Source organism: Ambystoma mexicanum, chromosome 3q (genome assembly GCF_040938575.1).
Source record: "Ambystoma mexicanum isolate Mex_15411 chromosome 3q, UKY_AmexF1_1, whole genome shotgun sequence".
In the NCBI taxonomy this organism is placed as follows: Eukaryota; Metazoa; Chordata; class Amphibia; order Caudata; family Ambystomatidae; genus Ambystoma; species Ambystoma mexicanum.
Window position 1 is genome coordinate 1,237,131,748 of NC_090926.1, and position 16,788 is coordinate 1,237,148,535.

Consider the following 16,788-nt stretch of genomic DNA (forward strand, 5'->3'; position numbering starts at 1 on the left):
TGTTTTTGGAAAAAATGTTGTGCCCTGGCAAGAGTAGAAGTCCGTCTGTCTTCTCGTCACCATCCTCAAATGGACGGCCAAACCGAGCGTGCGTACCAGACCATGGAAAAGTATTTGCGCTGTCGATTACACCAAACGAGCCAAAGCTGGACAGAAATACTATGGATGGCATAGTATGCCTACAACAACACAACACATTCATCAACCCAAGCAACACCTTTTTTTACTATATATGGTCGAAACCCCAGAACGTCTGTCTACGATCCGCCAGAAAAAGAATCTGCATGCCAGCATCATGAAAGCAGCCAGAGAAGCCAGCAGGAACCTACAGCAAGCCAAAGAAACGCAGAAAAGAAATGCTTATCGCCATCGACGAAAAGCCCCAGATTATCAAGTGGGAGACTCGGTCTGGCTGGCAACTAGACACATTGCTTTAAAGTGTCCCAAAAGATTTCAGCCCGTATACAATCGAAAAAGTAATTAATCCAGCAGCCATGAGACTGGCGTTACCTCACCATATGCTTATACATCCCGTATTTCACGCGTCCCTATTAAAACCAGCACACCCAGGAACCTGAACTTCCGCACCCTTACAAGTGGGTGAAGATGCACCTGAATATGAAGTAAAGAACATATTAGATTCCAAACTAGTACGAATGTTCCTGTATTACTTGATTGACTGGAAGGGGTACGGACCCCAGGAAAGATCCTAGGAACCCAGCACACACGTGCATGCCCCCCGATTGGTGCAAACATTCCATCGGGACCATCCTGAGAAACCAAAGCCCTCATACACACCATTGCGAGGGGTCTTGAGGGGGAAGACTGTCATGGGTACCAGGCAGGTAGTTGGGGCAAGCTGGGTGGAGGCTTGGCAGGCCTGGCATAGGCACACAAAAAACCCATAGCAGATACCTCCTTTTAATTCCTTCCTAGTGTTTGTAGTAACTTCCTGGTTACCACTTCCTGTTGCCAAACAGGAAGTGCATGACAATGCATGAACTCTCTAGTGTTTGGGTGTGGCTGGCTATATAAGCCACACCCAAGATTCTTCCAGTGCTTCGTGTTGCTTACTGTGAGCTGTATCAGCGACACACTTGCTGTGCTCTGGATCAGCCAGCTTCTGCTTACCTGCTCCGGATCATTCTGCTTACCTGCTCCGGAGGAACCTCCGTGCTTACTCCACGCTGCAGCTATCTCCGGTCAATTTACAAAAAAGGTGCAAGATCCAGCTCGTCGAACTACCTTCACATCGCCTTGCTAAACTTCCCAGGGAAGATTTTTGCTTCATTGATAAGTCCTTGGTGAAATGGTCAATAACATCAGGCCACTGTGACTTCTGGCAAGCGGGTTTCGTGAAGGGGGTCGACACGATATTCAACTTTTTCATTATAGATTTGCTAAAAGCCTGAACTGACAAACATGGATAAGATCAAGCTTGTGTTCATTGATTTTAAGCTTTAGAAAAAGCTATACCAGTGGGGTTACCCCGCCAACTTGTTGGCTCCAATAAACAATCTCTATTCAGAAACCAATTTGAAAGTTAGATTGAATACTGCAGACCTTTTGGACTAAAGCGCTTTACCCAAATAGTCCTAAAGCAAGGCTGCCCGTTGGCATCTGAACTTTTTAATGTCTTCATCTCTGATATGAACCAAGCCCTCAAGCATACTAGACGTTTTCCTCCTCGTCTAGCTAACGCCATCATTGGGAGACTCCTGTATGTGGATGATGTAGTCCTGGTCGATCAGACCCAAATTGGACTACAGAGACAACTTGACGCACTCTACATCGAATCAAATGGTCTCTCTATTAATCCACAAAAATCCAGGATATGGCTGTTGGGACACGGAAAGGTGCGTCGAGGAATGCAACTCATGGAATGGCACCCTATGGTGCATTCATTCACCTATTTAGGAGTCTGCACCATCCTGTTTGTCCCCCTCCTGGACAACGTCTGAGATGAGGGGCTGGCGCTGCGGAGGACCCCTGCCTCAGGCCCAGCGAAGAGAGACCGGCTTGGAAAAAAAAAGTACTGGGTGCCACAGTCTGCACCAAGTGTCTACGGTCTCAGCTGTTGCCGGACTCGGTGGGCTCGGCGGCCACCAGGAAGAAGTAGTCTAGTTCGTCTGCTTCATCTGCAATTGGATTCCATGGGTAGAAAGGTCATCTACTCGGCGGCGACTGTCTATCCGGCCAACGCTTTAACTGTCGTGGCCAGATACGACCGGTAGCTTTGGTACAAGATGGCTCCACTCTTGGATTTCCTCCCCGATGACAAACTGGTCGAGGTGTTGGAGATCTTGCAAGAAGGTGAGGTGTTGTTGGACCACACCATCACTGTGGCCCTGGACATTCGGACACTAGTTTCCACCAAATGGGAAACGGGGTTTGCTTTCATCGTGGCTGGCTCAAGGCCACCAACTTTAAACGGGAGGTACAAGTCCTGGACATGCCATTCGACGGAGACAACCACTTCGGGAAGGCCGTCTATGAATTCCCTCCAGGCCATCAAGACGAACACAGAGCCGGCCCGTGCCTTGCACACACAACAAAAGCACAGCCCGTCCTTTTGTTCCTCAAGAGGGAAGTCTAGCAGGTCTTCGAATGGTTTCAGCAGGGGCCTCTTACTGCCAAATCTCCCTTTCCACGACCCAGGAAGCCAACAGGGGTTGCACCATGCCCTTTGGAGGTGGCTGCCGTCAAAGCCCCTAGGACGGCACGCCGGCCTCGAGCAGGACTGAACCGGCCAAGATGTCGGGCCTGCACCCGAGTGGCGAACTTCGTCAGCGTGTGGGAGGCCATCTCCACCTATGGTTTGGTGCTTGACGCTTTCGCCCACTGACATACTTTGAGTTTCAACGAAAGTGTCTGACCTACGACGACTCGACTACATAAAGTCCGAAAAGTTCAGAATGGTCACGCTGTAGCACGTGCTTGGCCAGCTGGATGAGGGAGACTTTCTGTCGTCGTTGGATCTAGTGGACGCGTACTTCCAACGTCCCCATACATGAAAAGCATCCAAGTTCCTGCGCTTCGTCATACAAGAGAAGCATTACCAGTTAAAGACTACCCTCTTCAGACTGAAATCAGTGCCCAGAGTCTTCAAGTGCCTGGCTCCGGTGGCGGCCCATCTGCGACTACAAGGATTCATGTGTATCCTTACCTCGACGACTGGCGCATCCGGGCCAAGTCAAGGAACATTGCCGTCGATCACATGGCAAGGACCGTCTGGCTGCTGACTGAACTGGGGGTTTTTGGTGAATTATGCAAGTCCTGCTTGACTCGTCACATGATGCGCTCTTCCTGGTATCCAGGCTCGACTGTGTCCTGCCTGGCGGCGTCATCTGAGAAGAGGCTAGTGGCAGTCTTGAGTAAGGTGCAACGGCTGTTAGCACTGAAGATCGCCACAGTTGGGACCATCAAGTCGCTGCTTGGCATGATGTAGGTGTGTGTGTGTGTGTATACCTGATTTGGCTCTGCAGATTGCGGATGCACCCACTACAGGAATTCTAAATGCCTGTTGGATGAAGGTGTCCGGAGGCTTCAGGACAGAATCGCACTCGACTAGTTGTGTCGAGCGATAAGGTGGTGGGGCGTGCGCTCCAACATAGCTGGAGGCACAGACTTCCAAAGCCCCCCGTACCAGGAGACGGTCATGACATAAGTTTCCCTGGAAGCATAGGGAGCCCACACCAGACGTCTACACGCCAGAGGCCTGTGGCTGGCGTAGGAGAAGATGCTACACATGAACGTACTGTAACTACGGGCAATGTTTTGAGCCCTCAAGTAGTTTCTGCCGTCCCTCAAGGGAAAAGTGATGAGGGTCTTAATGGACAAATCCCCACATTGGTTTACAGCAGGGAGCTGGGGGGGGTTGGGCACCAGATCCCCAGAGGCGCAGAATTTGTGGCACTGGGTTGTCGCCCAGGGGATGTTCCTCGGTCGGTTTCACCTGGCAGGAGTAAAGAACACGGTCGCCGACTCTCTCAGCAGGGAGCTGCGCTCTTGCCACGAGTGGGAGCTTCGGCAGGATCAAGTGGACAACCTTTTCCTCAAATGGGGCAGTCCCCAGATCAATCTGTTTGCGATGAACACCAAGTGCCAGAGGTTTGCCAGCAGGTTTCCTCAGCCAGGGAGCATGGGGTACACATTCTCCTTCCCTTGAGAAGGCTGTTTGTATACGTGTTCCCTCCGTTACCATTACTATGATGAGTAATCGGTCAACTTAATGGTACTGGTGCAGGATGATCCTCGATGCACCAGTGTGGCTGAGGCAGATCTGGTCCCCAGACCTTCTCAGCATGTCAGCGACCCCTCCAGTCAAGCTGCCAGTGGTTGCAGATCTCCTGGCCAGGGAAGGAATTCTGCACCATGACCCAGGATCGCTGAACCTGAAGGCCTGGCTCCTGCAGCATTAGAGTTTGGTGGTTATGAGTTGCCGGTGGACTCCAGGGAGGTCCTCGCCAGGGCTAGAGCATCGTTCTACAGACACAAAAGGAAGCTCTTTGCGACTTGGTGCCAGTCGCTGAAGATTAACCTTCTGAGGATCACAGCCGCACAAGAACTTCCATATTTGTCGTCTTTTGCTAAATCTGGGCTGGCACACGCCTGCATCAAGGTGTATCTGGCGGCTATCTCCCGCTACACCAGGTCTCCGGTATGGTTGTCGCTGTAGTCGCACCATCTAGTCCAAGAATTCATCAAGGGACTGTGGCGCCCGTTCCCGCTGGTGAAAGCCCTTGCATGGGAATTCAACGTGGTGCTGACTAGGCTCATTGGGGGGGGGTGCCTTTTCGAGCCTATTCATTCCGCTTTGCTCGAGTTTCTCTCCTGGAAGACCGCTTTCCTCGGGGCCATCACCTCTGCAAGAAGAGAAGAGGAGATCCAGGCCTTGTCCTGCAAGCAGCCTTGCTTGTCTTTCCACGAGATGAGGGTGCTGCTGCAGACGCACCCCTCCTTCATGCCCAAGGTTCAATCGGAATTTCATCTCAACGAACCCTTGGTGTTTTCCGATGCCTTTGTCGCCGGCTGAAAGGACTTTGCACTCGCTGGAAGTTTTTGTGGCTCGAGAGCTGGAGTTTTTATGTGGCGCAAGGGCCTATGTTTTTATGTGGCCCGCTGAAGTGTTTCTGGAAGACTTCTCAGCTTTTTGTGAACTTTGTCCCTATGAACCATGAGAAGGCCCTGTCCCAGGCTTCCATTTCCAGGTGGCTCTTCGGCTGCATCACTCATTGTCACCGGATGGCAAGTTCGCTGCCTTGCTGTCCAAGAGCCCATTCGACCAGAGCAATCACTTCTACGAGCGTTCCTGTCTGGTGTGCACCTGCTGGACATTTGCAGGGCTGCTACGTGGATGTCGATGCACACCGTCAAGAATTTCTACTGCGTCGGCCGGTGTTCCAGGGAGGAATCCTGAGTCGGCCAAGCAGTACTGCGCATCCTGTTCACTTGAAGGTGAGCCTGGTGAAGGAGGTAAGAGATTGCTTCTGTTGAGCCTTGCCACCTCCCGTGGTTGTGTAATTGTGTACTGCTGTTTATTCTTTATTCATGAGCATGTGAATCCATGCCAGACCCCATGTTGGAGAAGGAACAAGTTACTTACCTGTAACTGTTCTCCTGCATGGGTCTGGCATGGATTCACATGCAAACTCTGCCGCCTGCCCCTCTGCGGCTCTTCTCTTGGTCCTACTGCCACTTTACGTGCTACCAAATCTGAAGATGGCTGCCAGAGGAGGGGCTTAGGGAGAGGGCAGTCATTGGCTGTGGGCAGTATGACCTAGCGCTCAGCGATTTGGTTTTCAGGAGAAGGACAGTTTTTTTTTTTTTTTTTTTTTTTTTTTTTTTTTTTTTTTTGATTCCCAGCCTGACAACGGAATATTCATGAGCATGTGAATCCATGCCATATGCATGCTGGAGAACAACAGTTACAGGTAAGTAACTTTTTTCCTAATTGAACATATACTTCCTTGTGCCAAAGAAAGACCTTACCATGCGCCCAGTATTAGATCTGCGAACAGATGTGTCAAACCCCAACCGTTTCGTATGACCACACTCCATGAGGCGATTCCACTCCTAAGACTGGGAGACTACATGGCACTTTGGACATGAAAGATGCATACTTTCATATTTCAATGCACCGTGCGCACACATCTGCATTTCAGAATGGCGGGAGTACACTACCAGTTCAAGGTACTCCCATTCGACATTGCCTTGGCACCAAGAGTATTCACAAAGGTGCTTGCAGTAGTGGCAGCACACCTGCTCAAACTCCATCCCAGTATAGTTATCTGGATGACTGGCCAATCACCGGGGGGGGAAGTGGGTGGACTCCTCAAGAAATCGAGTCTAGTCCACAGCCAAATAAAACAATTACTAGGGGCTATCCTAAATGCGAGAGGAGCTGGCTTTCCCTTCAAACAAGAGTACAGAACATGCTGTTGCAGTTACCTCACTACAAAGTGGGCTGCCAGATAACTACGCAAAGCAATGTGCTTGCTTGGGATGATGGCTTCATGCATTCACTTGGTCCCACACGCGTGCCTGCGTCCAATACAGGAATGGCGAACAGTGGTCTCGGGCAAGAAGACAGTGCGACGATCTAGTGGTTTCACTAACCCTGGTTCAGGCTCTTCGCTGGTGGTCCAAGGGCAAACTGGTAAAGGAAAACCTTTTCACCCTCCACCAGTACAAGCAATCCTAAGTACAGACGCCTCACTTTCCGGATGGGGGCCCACTTCCTCAATCACACAGCCCACAGCCAGTGGACACACTATACTGCCCAACGACCTATCAACTTCCTAGAACTCTTGGCCGACCTCCAGGCCTTTCTGCAACATCGCAAGGGTCAAACGGTGCAGGTACTCGGGACAGCACCACAGCCATGTTCTATCTGTACAAGCAAGGAGGCGCACACTCTCGAAGTCTGTCCAAGCTATCCCGAAAAAATATGGAAGTGGTCACTCAAGCGGAACATCTTCCTAATATCTCGGCATGTTTCCCGGGAACTAAATTCTTTGGCAGTCACTCAGACACCGTCCACCAGAAGAACACGAGTGGCAACTCAACAGATATCCTAGACAGAATATTCTCACTATGGGTCTTCCTTCCCCCATAGACGTTTTGCCACAGACCTAAACGCACAATGCCCACACTTTGCGTCCAGGTTTCCCCAACCATGGTCCAAGGGGAATGCCATGTGGATGAATTGGACAGGGACATTTTCTTACGCTTTTCCCCAGACACCACTCCTGAGCAAGATAGTGCACAAGATGCACCAGGGACAAGTAACTGATCCTGGTTGCTCCTATGTTGGCGAGACAGCCTTGGTTTCCACATCTGCTCAAGCTGGCGCTGTGTGGCCAATCAAGCTCCCATGCCCATACATGTTTACACAACACAAATTGGCATCCCTCCGCCCACAATCAATGAACCTGGCAGCTTGGCTCCTCGAGTCATAGTTTGGCCGCTTTAATATTCCACATGGGTTTTCGTGCCTCTAAGGATATCCATACACCTAACACCAGGCACTGCTAGTTTAACGAGTGGAAGAGATTTGTCATACTGTGCACATCACAATCACTAAACCCAATAGAATGTTCTCCAACTAACGTTCTACACTACATGATTTACCTACTAGACTCCGGCCTAGTATTTAATTTCATAAAGGTGCATCTGGCGGCCCTGTCAGCTTACACCACCTCACAGAATAAGGTCATGGTGGAAAGTCCCTGATCATCTTTCTCACCACTATTCAACATATACCTATCTCTATTAATCAAAATCATCAAACGACATGGCCTCACCTGCTATAACTACGCCGACGAGATACAATATTCAAAATACACGACACCCAAGAAGAAAAGTGCCTTTGTGATGTATTCAACTGGATGAACTCGAACTACCTCAAAATTAACCCAGGCAAAGCAGATAATGATCATCACAAAAAAGGGAGGAGACAACAACTACATCCCTTGGCCAAGAGAACTTGGTACAACCCCAGCACCATCGTCTATTGTAAAAACCCCGGGGATCCTGATGGACAACAATCTCACTCTAGAGCCACAAGTAAATGCCCTACTCAAGAAATGCTTTTCTCCTGCGAGCAGCAAAAAGGATCTGTCATTCGCCATCGAAACACTTAACGTCATGTGCAGAGTGGATTAGGCATACCCAGGTATAGGCTATTGGCATATACGACTTCTAAAAACATGCATACAAAATGCGGCTCAAACTATCCCGAAGAGAACACATGACACCTGCACAAAAAACTACATTGGCTACCAATGCCCTCATTAATTCTAGGGGGTCTCATAGCACATACCATAGAAGTTTTTCTGATCTACTTTCCACTGATGTGGACTTCATGGCAGTCACTGAATCCTGGCTCCATGATGCAGCAGGCCCCGCCCTCATGCTAGCTATCCCAGACAATTACCAAATATTTAGAGAGGACAGACCCAATGCCAGAGGCGGCGGACTAGCTATCATAGCTAAAACTAACTTGACTTTAAGAATAACCACACCCCCTTCAAATCAAATCCTGCCAAAGTACCCATTACTAATAACTGCACGCTTACCATCTTCTTGATAGATAGAGCCCCATGACCAATAGGCACCTTTTCAGGAAGATCTATCAAGTCTCCTCACCAACGCCACCAAGGACTCCACACCACTCCTAGGGGACTTCAACTTGGGCTTCAGTGACCCCGACGACAAACGTGCCCATTCAGTTGAAGCCATCCTGACAGAGCATGGTCTCGCCCAAAAGTACTTGCTCTCACCCAAAAGTACTTGCTCCCACACACATCAAAGGGAGAGCACTTGACTGGGTTGCCAACTTAAGTTGTACCATCACCATTACTAATATACCACAACCCTGGACTGACCACTACCTCATCTTTTCCTCCACAATCGAGCCTCAAAAGCTGTCCAACAAAGTGATGGCACCCCTCCTCCCTACCAGAAGTAAAAAAGGCATTACAGCCGAAAAATTACTTCCTCACCTCCTTCCTCAATGATAACTCCAACCCTAACGCTCTAGTTGAGACCTTCAACAACACCATGACCACAACCCTTGACATTATTGCACCCATCAAACTGCGCAAAAGACCCACCTGGTTCACCCCCCCCACCATGGCCTAGAACAAAGTCATTCTAACCAATTTTGCAAATGAATACAAAAAAGAAATAATCCTCACCAAAAGGAACACATTTAATGACAATCTCCAAAGCCAACTCCACACCAAGGAGCTATTCACCATCCTCTGCGAAATGGAAACCCCTATTCCAACCTCAGACAATGTCCCCAAAGATGAGCAATGGTGCACCAGCATCAAAATGCCTTAGCTAATAAAGTAGCCACGTACAGACCAAAAAAGTGTCCCTACTCGCCACTAAAAATACAATCTACCTTACCTACTGCATCATCTAGCACCCACATACCCTTCAAATTTCCGAATATTTCTATATCAGAAACTGAAAAAGTAATCCTATCTCTCAAGCCATCTAACTGCCAGGGTGACAGCTGCTCAGCCCAAATCATTAAGCATGCAGCTAGAGATTTCGCTCAATTTAGCACAAAATTAATTAATGCCTGCTTCAAGACCAGTACGGTTCCCAACAACATCAAAGAATCCTGGGTTCTACCCCTACTAAAGAAACAGACATTAGACCCCTCCATCCCAACTAACTATAGACCAATCACCACAGTCCCTTTCTCCTCAAAATAATTGATAGAGTAGCTTACTTCCAAAATCAGAACCATCTTTAAACTAACCACCTATTAGGCTCCCGCCAATCCGGATTAAGACCACAACATGGTACTGGAACTGCATTAATCGATCTAAAGAATCAAATTGATGAGCTGAAGGATAAAGGTAAAACCGCTTTGCTACTCCTCCTCGACCTATTGCCGTTTTTTTACCTGGTGGATCTTGCAGTGTTATGTAAACATCTGGTGTCAGCTGCCCACTTCTCGAGTGATGCCCTAGCCTGGGTACAATCCTTCCTAACCAATCGCACGTTGAGTCGTCTCCCATTCGGCATCGGCAGACCCAATCCAAATCACCTGTGGTGTCCCACAGGGATCATGTGCATCATCGACTATGTACAACATCTTTACCAAGCCTCTTCGACATATTGGACAGACTGGGTGTAACCTACACTGACTATGCAGACGACGCCCAGATCCTGATACCCCTTTCGGTCAAATTTGACGTGGACACAGCCCTGGTAAACAAGATATACCACCTCATTCAGGCATGGATGGCAACAGATGGCCTCTGTCTGAATGACAATAAAATGGAGATCCTAATTCTGGGCTTGGACACCAACCTAAAAAACAAAGTCCTAGATCGGCCTCATTCAACATTGATGGCAACGTAATCAAAGCAGTAACGGAGGTAAAAACACTAGGATTTTACCTTGAATCTACCCTATCACTAAAAAAATAAGTTGGCGCCATGGCATCCTCCACTGCCTACACGTGCACACTTATTAGGGCCTGCAAACCATTCCTTTCCAAATCCAGCTGCATCACACTTGCCAATGCACTAATAATGTCCAAACTGAACTACTGCAACACGCTATACGTAGGAGCCAATAAATACTTCCTAGATAAAATGCAAAACCTACTAAATAATGCCCTCAGAGCAGCTTTGAACATTCCTAGCAGAGAGCACATCTCTTGCTTTAGAAGAAACTATCATTGGCTAAAAATCAGCGACCGGATCCATCTTAAAACCGTCTCCCTCACCTTTAAATGCCTGAACAATGCAGCACCCCCATCTCTCAAACAGAATAGTGTCTACCTGCCCCACCAGACCATCCAACTCTCACTATCTAGAAGTCCCTAGATTTAAACTCTCCAAATCCAGTGGAGCCAGCTACCCAGTCAGAGCAGCTTTGTCCTGAATGCACTCCCTCAGACTAGAACAGCCTTACCTCAGATTCAGTCGGAACATGTTAAACTGGCTTCGCACTAATGACCATTAATAAGTGCCTGTTGATTGAAGTACCCATATGAGCATGTGATTTCTGGACCACCCTCTTTTCTCTTCAGTTAGCTATGACAACAGCTGTCTGTACTGACACCCCTTGTATGTTAGTATCCCTTTGTCATTTCTATACCTTAACCATGTTGTAACTAAGCTTGATGTATACTTGTAAACTGCTGCATTACCAAATAAACAATAAAACATTGAATAAAATTCAAATAAGTGTGCACCACGCACAGAGCAAAACACAACCAAGGCGCAGAATTCCTGAGGGACAAATTCCGCCTACATCAGCCAACAAGACCGCTCAGATCAAGCAACGACATCCGCCAGGAATCAAAAACCTACAACAAAAGAAAACTGAGGATCCTCGTTCTCTCAGCAGGCACCGAAAACTTAGATTTACCAAAGAATATACAGAACAAAAGAAACCACCTCCTATTCAGGGAACTGCTCAAATCCTGGCTCTTCACTGCGTAACTAGAAGACCACCCACAGGGACACAAACGCAGCTAAAACAATGATGACTCAAGATGCGGATCCGGCTCCCACCAACCAATCGACCCCAGACTCTAAGGAAGACCCTTCACGACATACCAAACCATATGAGAGGACGACACCAAAGACTGAATACATAGGCAGACCAAGACCGAAGCACTTGGATGATTCATCAATAGCATCCTGGCCCTATACCTCACCCAAGCTCCAACAGACCTCTAGATAGCATGGGAATATGGGCCACCCTACCTCAACTCTAATACCTAAGCAGAATAGACACACCTGATCACATTCTATGAAGTTCATTAGCGTGGCACACTCTCTGCTGTTTTCTAAAACCCACAACAGTCAGACGGTCAAAGCATAGTAGCAACTAATCCCACCTATGGAAAGGCAAATTAAATCATCGAACAAAATGTGCCACAACCAGGACTCTCACCCCCACTAACCCTACCTTCAAATCTCTGCATACCTAACCCACCCGAAAATTCACACAACCAACTCTCGCCCAGAAACCTGCACGCACTTTACCACACCAACAACAAACCAATACATAAACAGCACACAAGGTCTCGCCCTGGTACAATACTTGCACCAAAGCTCAGTGCACGGTGTATACCAAACTGAAGCTGCCAACAGCACACCACCTCTTTCTTCTACTCCTTCTTCTCCTGACTAACCCAACCTGCCCGCCTTCTTGTTTTCCAGATCCGCCAGAGCGGCTGGGGACCAACTACGTTGGTGATGTTGCGCAATATAATAACCTTTAACATTAAGGCATTCATGGAAAGGGTAAAGGAGCTAAACCCAAACCCAATTTCCAATCCTCCTCCTGGTTGGGATCTCAATGTTGTGCTTTCCAAGCTCATGGGTCCACCCTTTGAGCCTATGGCCAAGGCCTGCCTAAAACATCTTACTTGCAAGACTGCATTCCTAGTAGCGATCACCTCCATAAGACGAGTCTGTAAGCTACAGGCTACAGAACCCCTTTTTCATTATACACAAGGACGTCCTCCGAACACCTAGGTTCTCACCGAAGTTAATTTCAAAGTTCCATGTAAACCAAGCCATAGAACCTCCTACCTTCTTTCAAAATCATCAATCTCGGCAGAAAGAAGCCTCCGTACACTTGATGTACTGAGGGCGGTCTTGTACTATGTGAACAAAACTAAACCTCTAAGGAAAACGGACCAACTGTTTCCATAGCTCCTGGTAGAGGGGGCCATCACATATCGAATGCCATCTCCAGATGGATATACAAAAGCTTACAGTTCTGCTAGTCACTATCCAAGAGTCTTACCTTTCACCCCTAGGCCACACTCTTACCAGAGGTACAGGAGCTACCTTAGCTTTCATTGCAAACGTCCCTCTAGATGCCATCTGGAAGGCTGCTACATGGAGTTCCATCCATACGTTCACACAGCATTACTGCATTGACACACTCTAAAGCAGATTCACAGGTGGGAAAAGTGTTCCTAAACATCTTTGCTGCTGTACCTTCTAACCACCTCCTTCTCCAGATACTGCTCGCTAATCTATGCAGAGCATGTGATATAAGCAAATCCGCAAGCTCGAGATGGGATACATTAATACATTACTCACCGTAATCGTATTTCTGATGCTTGTGAATCTGCTTATGACATGCTGTGCGTATAGTCTGACATCTAGTGGTAATTGCAGAGTATTGCATCTGGTCTTTCAAGGATCGCCTGGACATCGACATGGGGGTCCCTGTAACACTATCCCTGACGTGTTGTGTACCCGAAATCCCTCACACGTCGAGGTCCCTCAGTGTTTGTGTGTGTGACTAGCTAGCTGGTCGCCTTATGCGGAGCTTGTAAAATGGATATCTTTGTCCACGACCTCCAGTCGTTTTATTTCTGTCCCCTTCGACTACTTCACAACCACTGTGGAAGACTACTCCAGACTTCGACGGCTGTGCTCCGGTCGCCGCTGACGACCGCATGTCCTTGGCCCTCCGGCCAGGCCTACACAGCAGGGAGAGCAGAGTTCGGGGCACTTTCTTTATAATAATGTATTTCCTGTCCCCTCTTTTCCCTTCTGGTTTTGCTGCCGCTATAAACCTGAGCTATGGACAGGACCCCCTTTTTAAATGTTGCCCTTCTTGTAAAGGCAGGTATCCTTGGAAGGATACCCACCAGAGGTGAAATAAGTGGCTACATCGATCACCACGAAGAGTCCCGTCGGTCTTGCCAGCATTTACTTCCCAAGACGATAAAAGAACGGCGAGTTAAACGGTGGGCGGCATACACCATGATGCAGGCCGAGGGCAGGGGCTGCAAAGGGCCCCAAGGCCAAGGGTGGCACCAACATTGGCGGCTCCAAGACGTGTCAGGAGGTGTCCGCAGGGAAAGTTAACAGACACCAACAAACTGTAAGTTTGGCATGGGTGGAGTGTAGAGCAATTCTACTCCAGAAAGCTCACGCCACTCTACCTTACTTATCCATAACCTAGATTGCTATAGACGTACACCATGCATTCTTAGAGTGATTTGTGACCACCAGCCTAAACCCATTCATGGCTGGACAGTAAATGTAGCCTGCATTACATACCAACATACTTGCCAATGTTAACTAGCACCACACCTTGAGAGAACTATGAAGATTAGCCTGCGTTGCATCTAGATAGAAATGTGATTATTAGCATATGCCACACTTAGATGGAATCCTCAACCTAGCCTGCGCCACATCTAGATAGAAATGTGATTGTTAGGATGTTCCACACTTAGATGGAATTCCTTAACTTTGGCCTGCGTCTCATCTGGATAGAAATGTAAATATTACCAAATGCCATACTCGGATGGAATCGTGATCGCTGGCCTTGCCTCACATCTAGATAGGATATTGAGAATTAGCAAGTTCCACACTCGGATGGAATATTAAATGATGGCAAACCTCATACCTAGACATAATTGCAAGTACAGCAAAGCCAATTAACCAATCCACCAACAATCTCACCCCTCTGCTTACACATCTCAAACTCTAACCAAACACAACCACAAGCCTACAACACAGCAATCCACACAAACTTCACTACACTGCAACAACAAAACAAATCATAGACTTGCACAACGGCACACGACGTCTACAGATTGTGAAACACCCCAAGCCCAGCCAACAGACCCACCAGGCTAAAGCTATCAACAGCACATCACTGCTCTCTTGCACTTTTCAAGCTTATTCCCACTAACTCACCCCCCACCCCCCTTTTCAGAGCCGCCAGGGAACCACTCCGGTAGTGATAGTGCACGCTACAAATATACTTTAACATGCCTATGGAGTTTGTCAGATGACATAAAAAAACAAAAATCTCAGTCAGGAAAAGAACATGAGGGAGTGAGGAAAAAGGTCCCACTCCCTCAGGAGTAAAAACAAAATCACAAGTCGAAGTCCAGCTAAAGTGCTGTGGGTCTGTACGGTGGAAGGAAATTGGCACAGAAATGAATTTTCTCCCTAAAAGATGGTGGTTCAAGTGGAGCCCATAAAATTGAAAAAGGGAACAATATGAATTGGTTCTCGTTTGGTATCCAATGGAGGGGGCCAAGTCGAGGGGATAATGGTGGGAGATCAAGATTGGTGGGTGGTGGGGGTAGTGAGTATGAGACTAAGTTGATGATGTGAGTGAGGACTGCCGTCCCCCTAAGTGTCGCAAGTGATGAGGTGTGTAATTTATTATGGTTTCGCTCATGACTGTCACGTTACTGGTCCTCATTTCATGAATGCTGCCAGCTCTTGCACAACAACTGATGCCAGTTTCCTTTCCAGTAACCGGATCAGAGTATGAAACCATGCTGAACGAGATAATGTCAATGGGTTATGAGCGGGAGAAGGTCGTGGCAGCGCTGCGGGCGAGTTTCAACAACCCCCATCGAGCTGTAGAGTACCTGCTCACGGTAAGGACCTCTTTCAAAGTAGCTTCCAATTTAAGGAGAAAAGCCTTTTAGTAAATGCCCATATTTAAGAAGAATCCAGCTTTGTTCTACATTCTCTTAATCCAAATCCTAGTGCAAAATCTGCACTAGGTGTTCACTAGTGATATTTGACTCTTGGCAAGTAAGAAATGGTGTGCTGGCTGTATAAAATTAGTTGTTTTAAGTTTTACCCTATTTTAGATGGACTGGCAAGGTCATGGGTTTAACCACATCCAGGGAGAACAGAGTAATTCTGCTGAAAATGTTGGTGGAGACATGACCTCTAAAATCTAAAGGTGCCCCTGCCAAATAAGTGAGACCAACATGGTGTGCTATTTCCATGGTGGAGAGAGGATTAAGAACTGCACAGGTGGTGTGGGGGAGGAGTACGAGACCCCCCCTTTTTTATGCCCTCCACCCCCCCAAGCAACATGTTTTATAAGGCACTCTGCATGTATGTATATTCCTGTGGTCACAGACCTGATTCTTTTCCACCTCTGCCATGGCAAGGTCCCTTTCTCTGATCTTTCAGGTGGTTCCTTCGAAGAGGAAACATCCAGAGAACCTACTGCAGGCACTGGCCTGGCAGGGCGAGCAGTCTGTTCTAGACGTCTTTCTTGTGCCTTTTTGTTTCCCGTACCTTCTCCCTCGCTAGCCGCTTACCTCTTTATTCCTTACTCCTGCCCACCTGTCCCCTGCGATGGGCTGATTCCATGTAGGAAGCCGCCTTCTTGGCTGAGAACACTAGGGCAGCCTTGTGCTGGCTAAGGGCCCACGACAAAGGGCAGCTCTTCTCTGGGCAGCTCCCATTCCAGGTTTGCCCAACAAAGCACCCTACAGCAAGAACTATTGTAAGGAGGCAGGGGTGGTGAGCACATTACTGTGCTCGCTAAAAACCCTGCTACTTCATTAGTATCAGAGCATTGTGTAGATGACCTGCTGCGCTCCTAAGTGAGCACGATTTCTTTAGAGGGGAAGAAAATGGGTTGCACTTGGAGGCATTTTGAGAGCAGAGAACGTGTTGCACATGTCTTCATGGGAGCAGACAATGTGTTGAACTTGGATGTATTTTGGGGGCTGGGGCGACAATGTGTTGGAGATGCGAAGGTTGGCCCATTGGGGTTGTCCAATGAGTTGCACTTGTAAGGCACCCTGGGGGTAGCCGATGTGTTGCCCTTGGTGGAACTGTGGGGCTGTCCATGTAGCACTTTGAGAATATGAACATGATGAACTATCCACTAACAGCGCTCCAATATCCTGTTTGCTCACCCTAAAATACAGAACAAAACACACTACGGGCGTAGTAGGGATTCTAGAAGCTAGAGTTGGTCCAGAGAAGCAGCTGACTCGGGTACCCAATG

General features: G+C 48.1%; 1 protein-coding gene across 1 annotated transcript in view; it reads left to right on the forward strand.

Annotated features, from left to right (window-relative positions):
• The window catches only part of RAD23A (RAD23 homolog A, nucleotide excision repair protein), a 245,568-nt gene that overhangs the window by 147,628 nt on the left and 81,152 nt on the right, over nucleotides 1-16,788 (forward strand). The window contains exon 5 of the mRNA XM_069604181.1: nucleotides 15,282-15,409. Within this exon, the coding sequence (XP_069460282.1) occupies nucleotides 15,282-15,409 (128 nt within the window). The remainder of the gene's footprint in view (nucleotides 1-15,281; nucleotides 15,410-16,788) is intronic.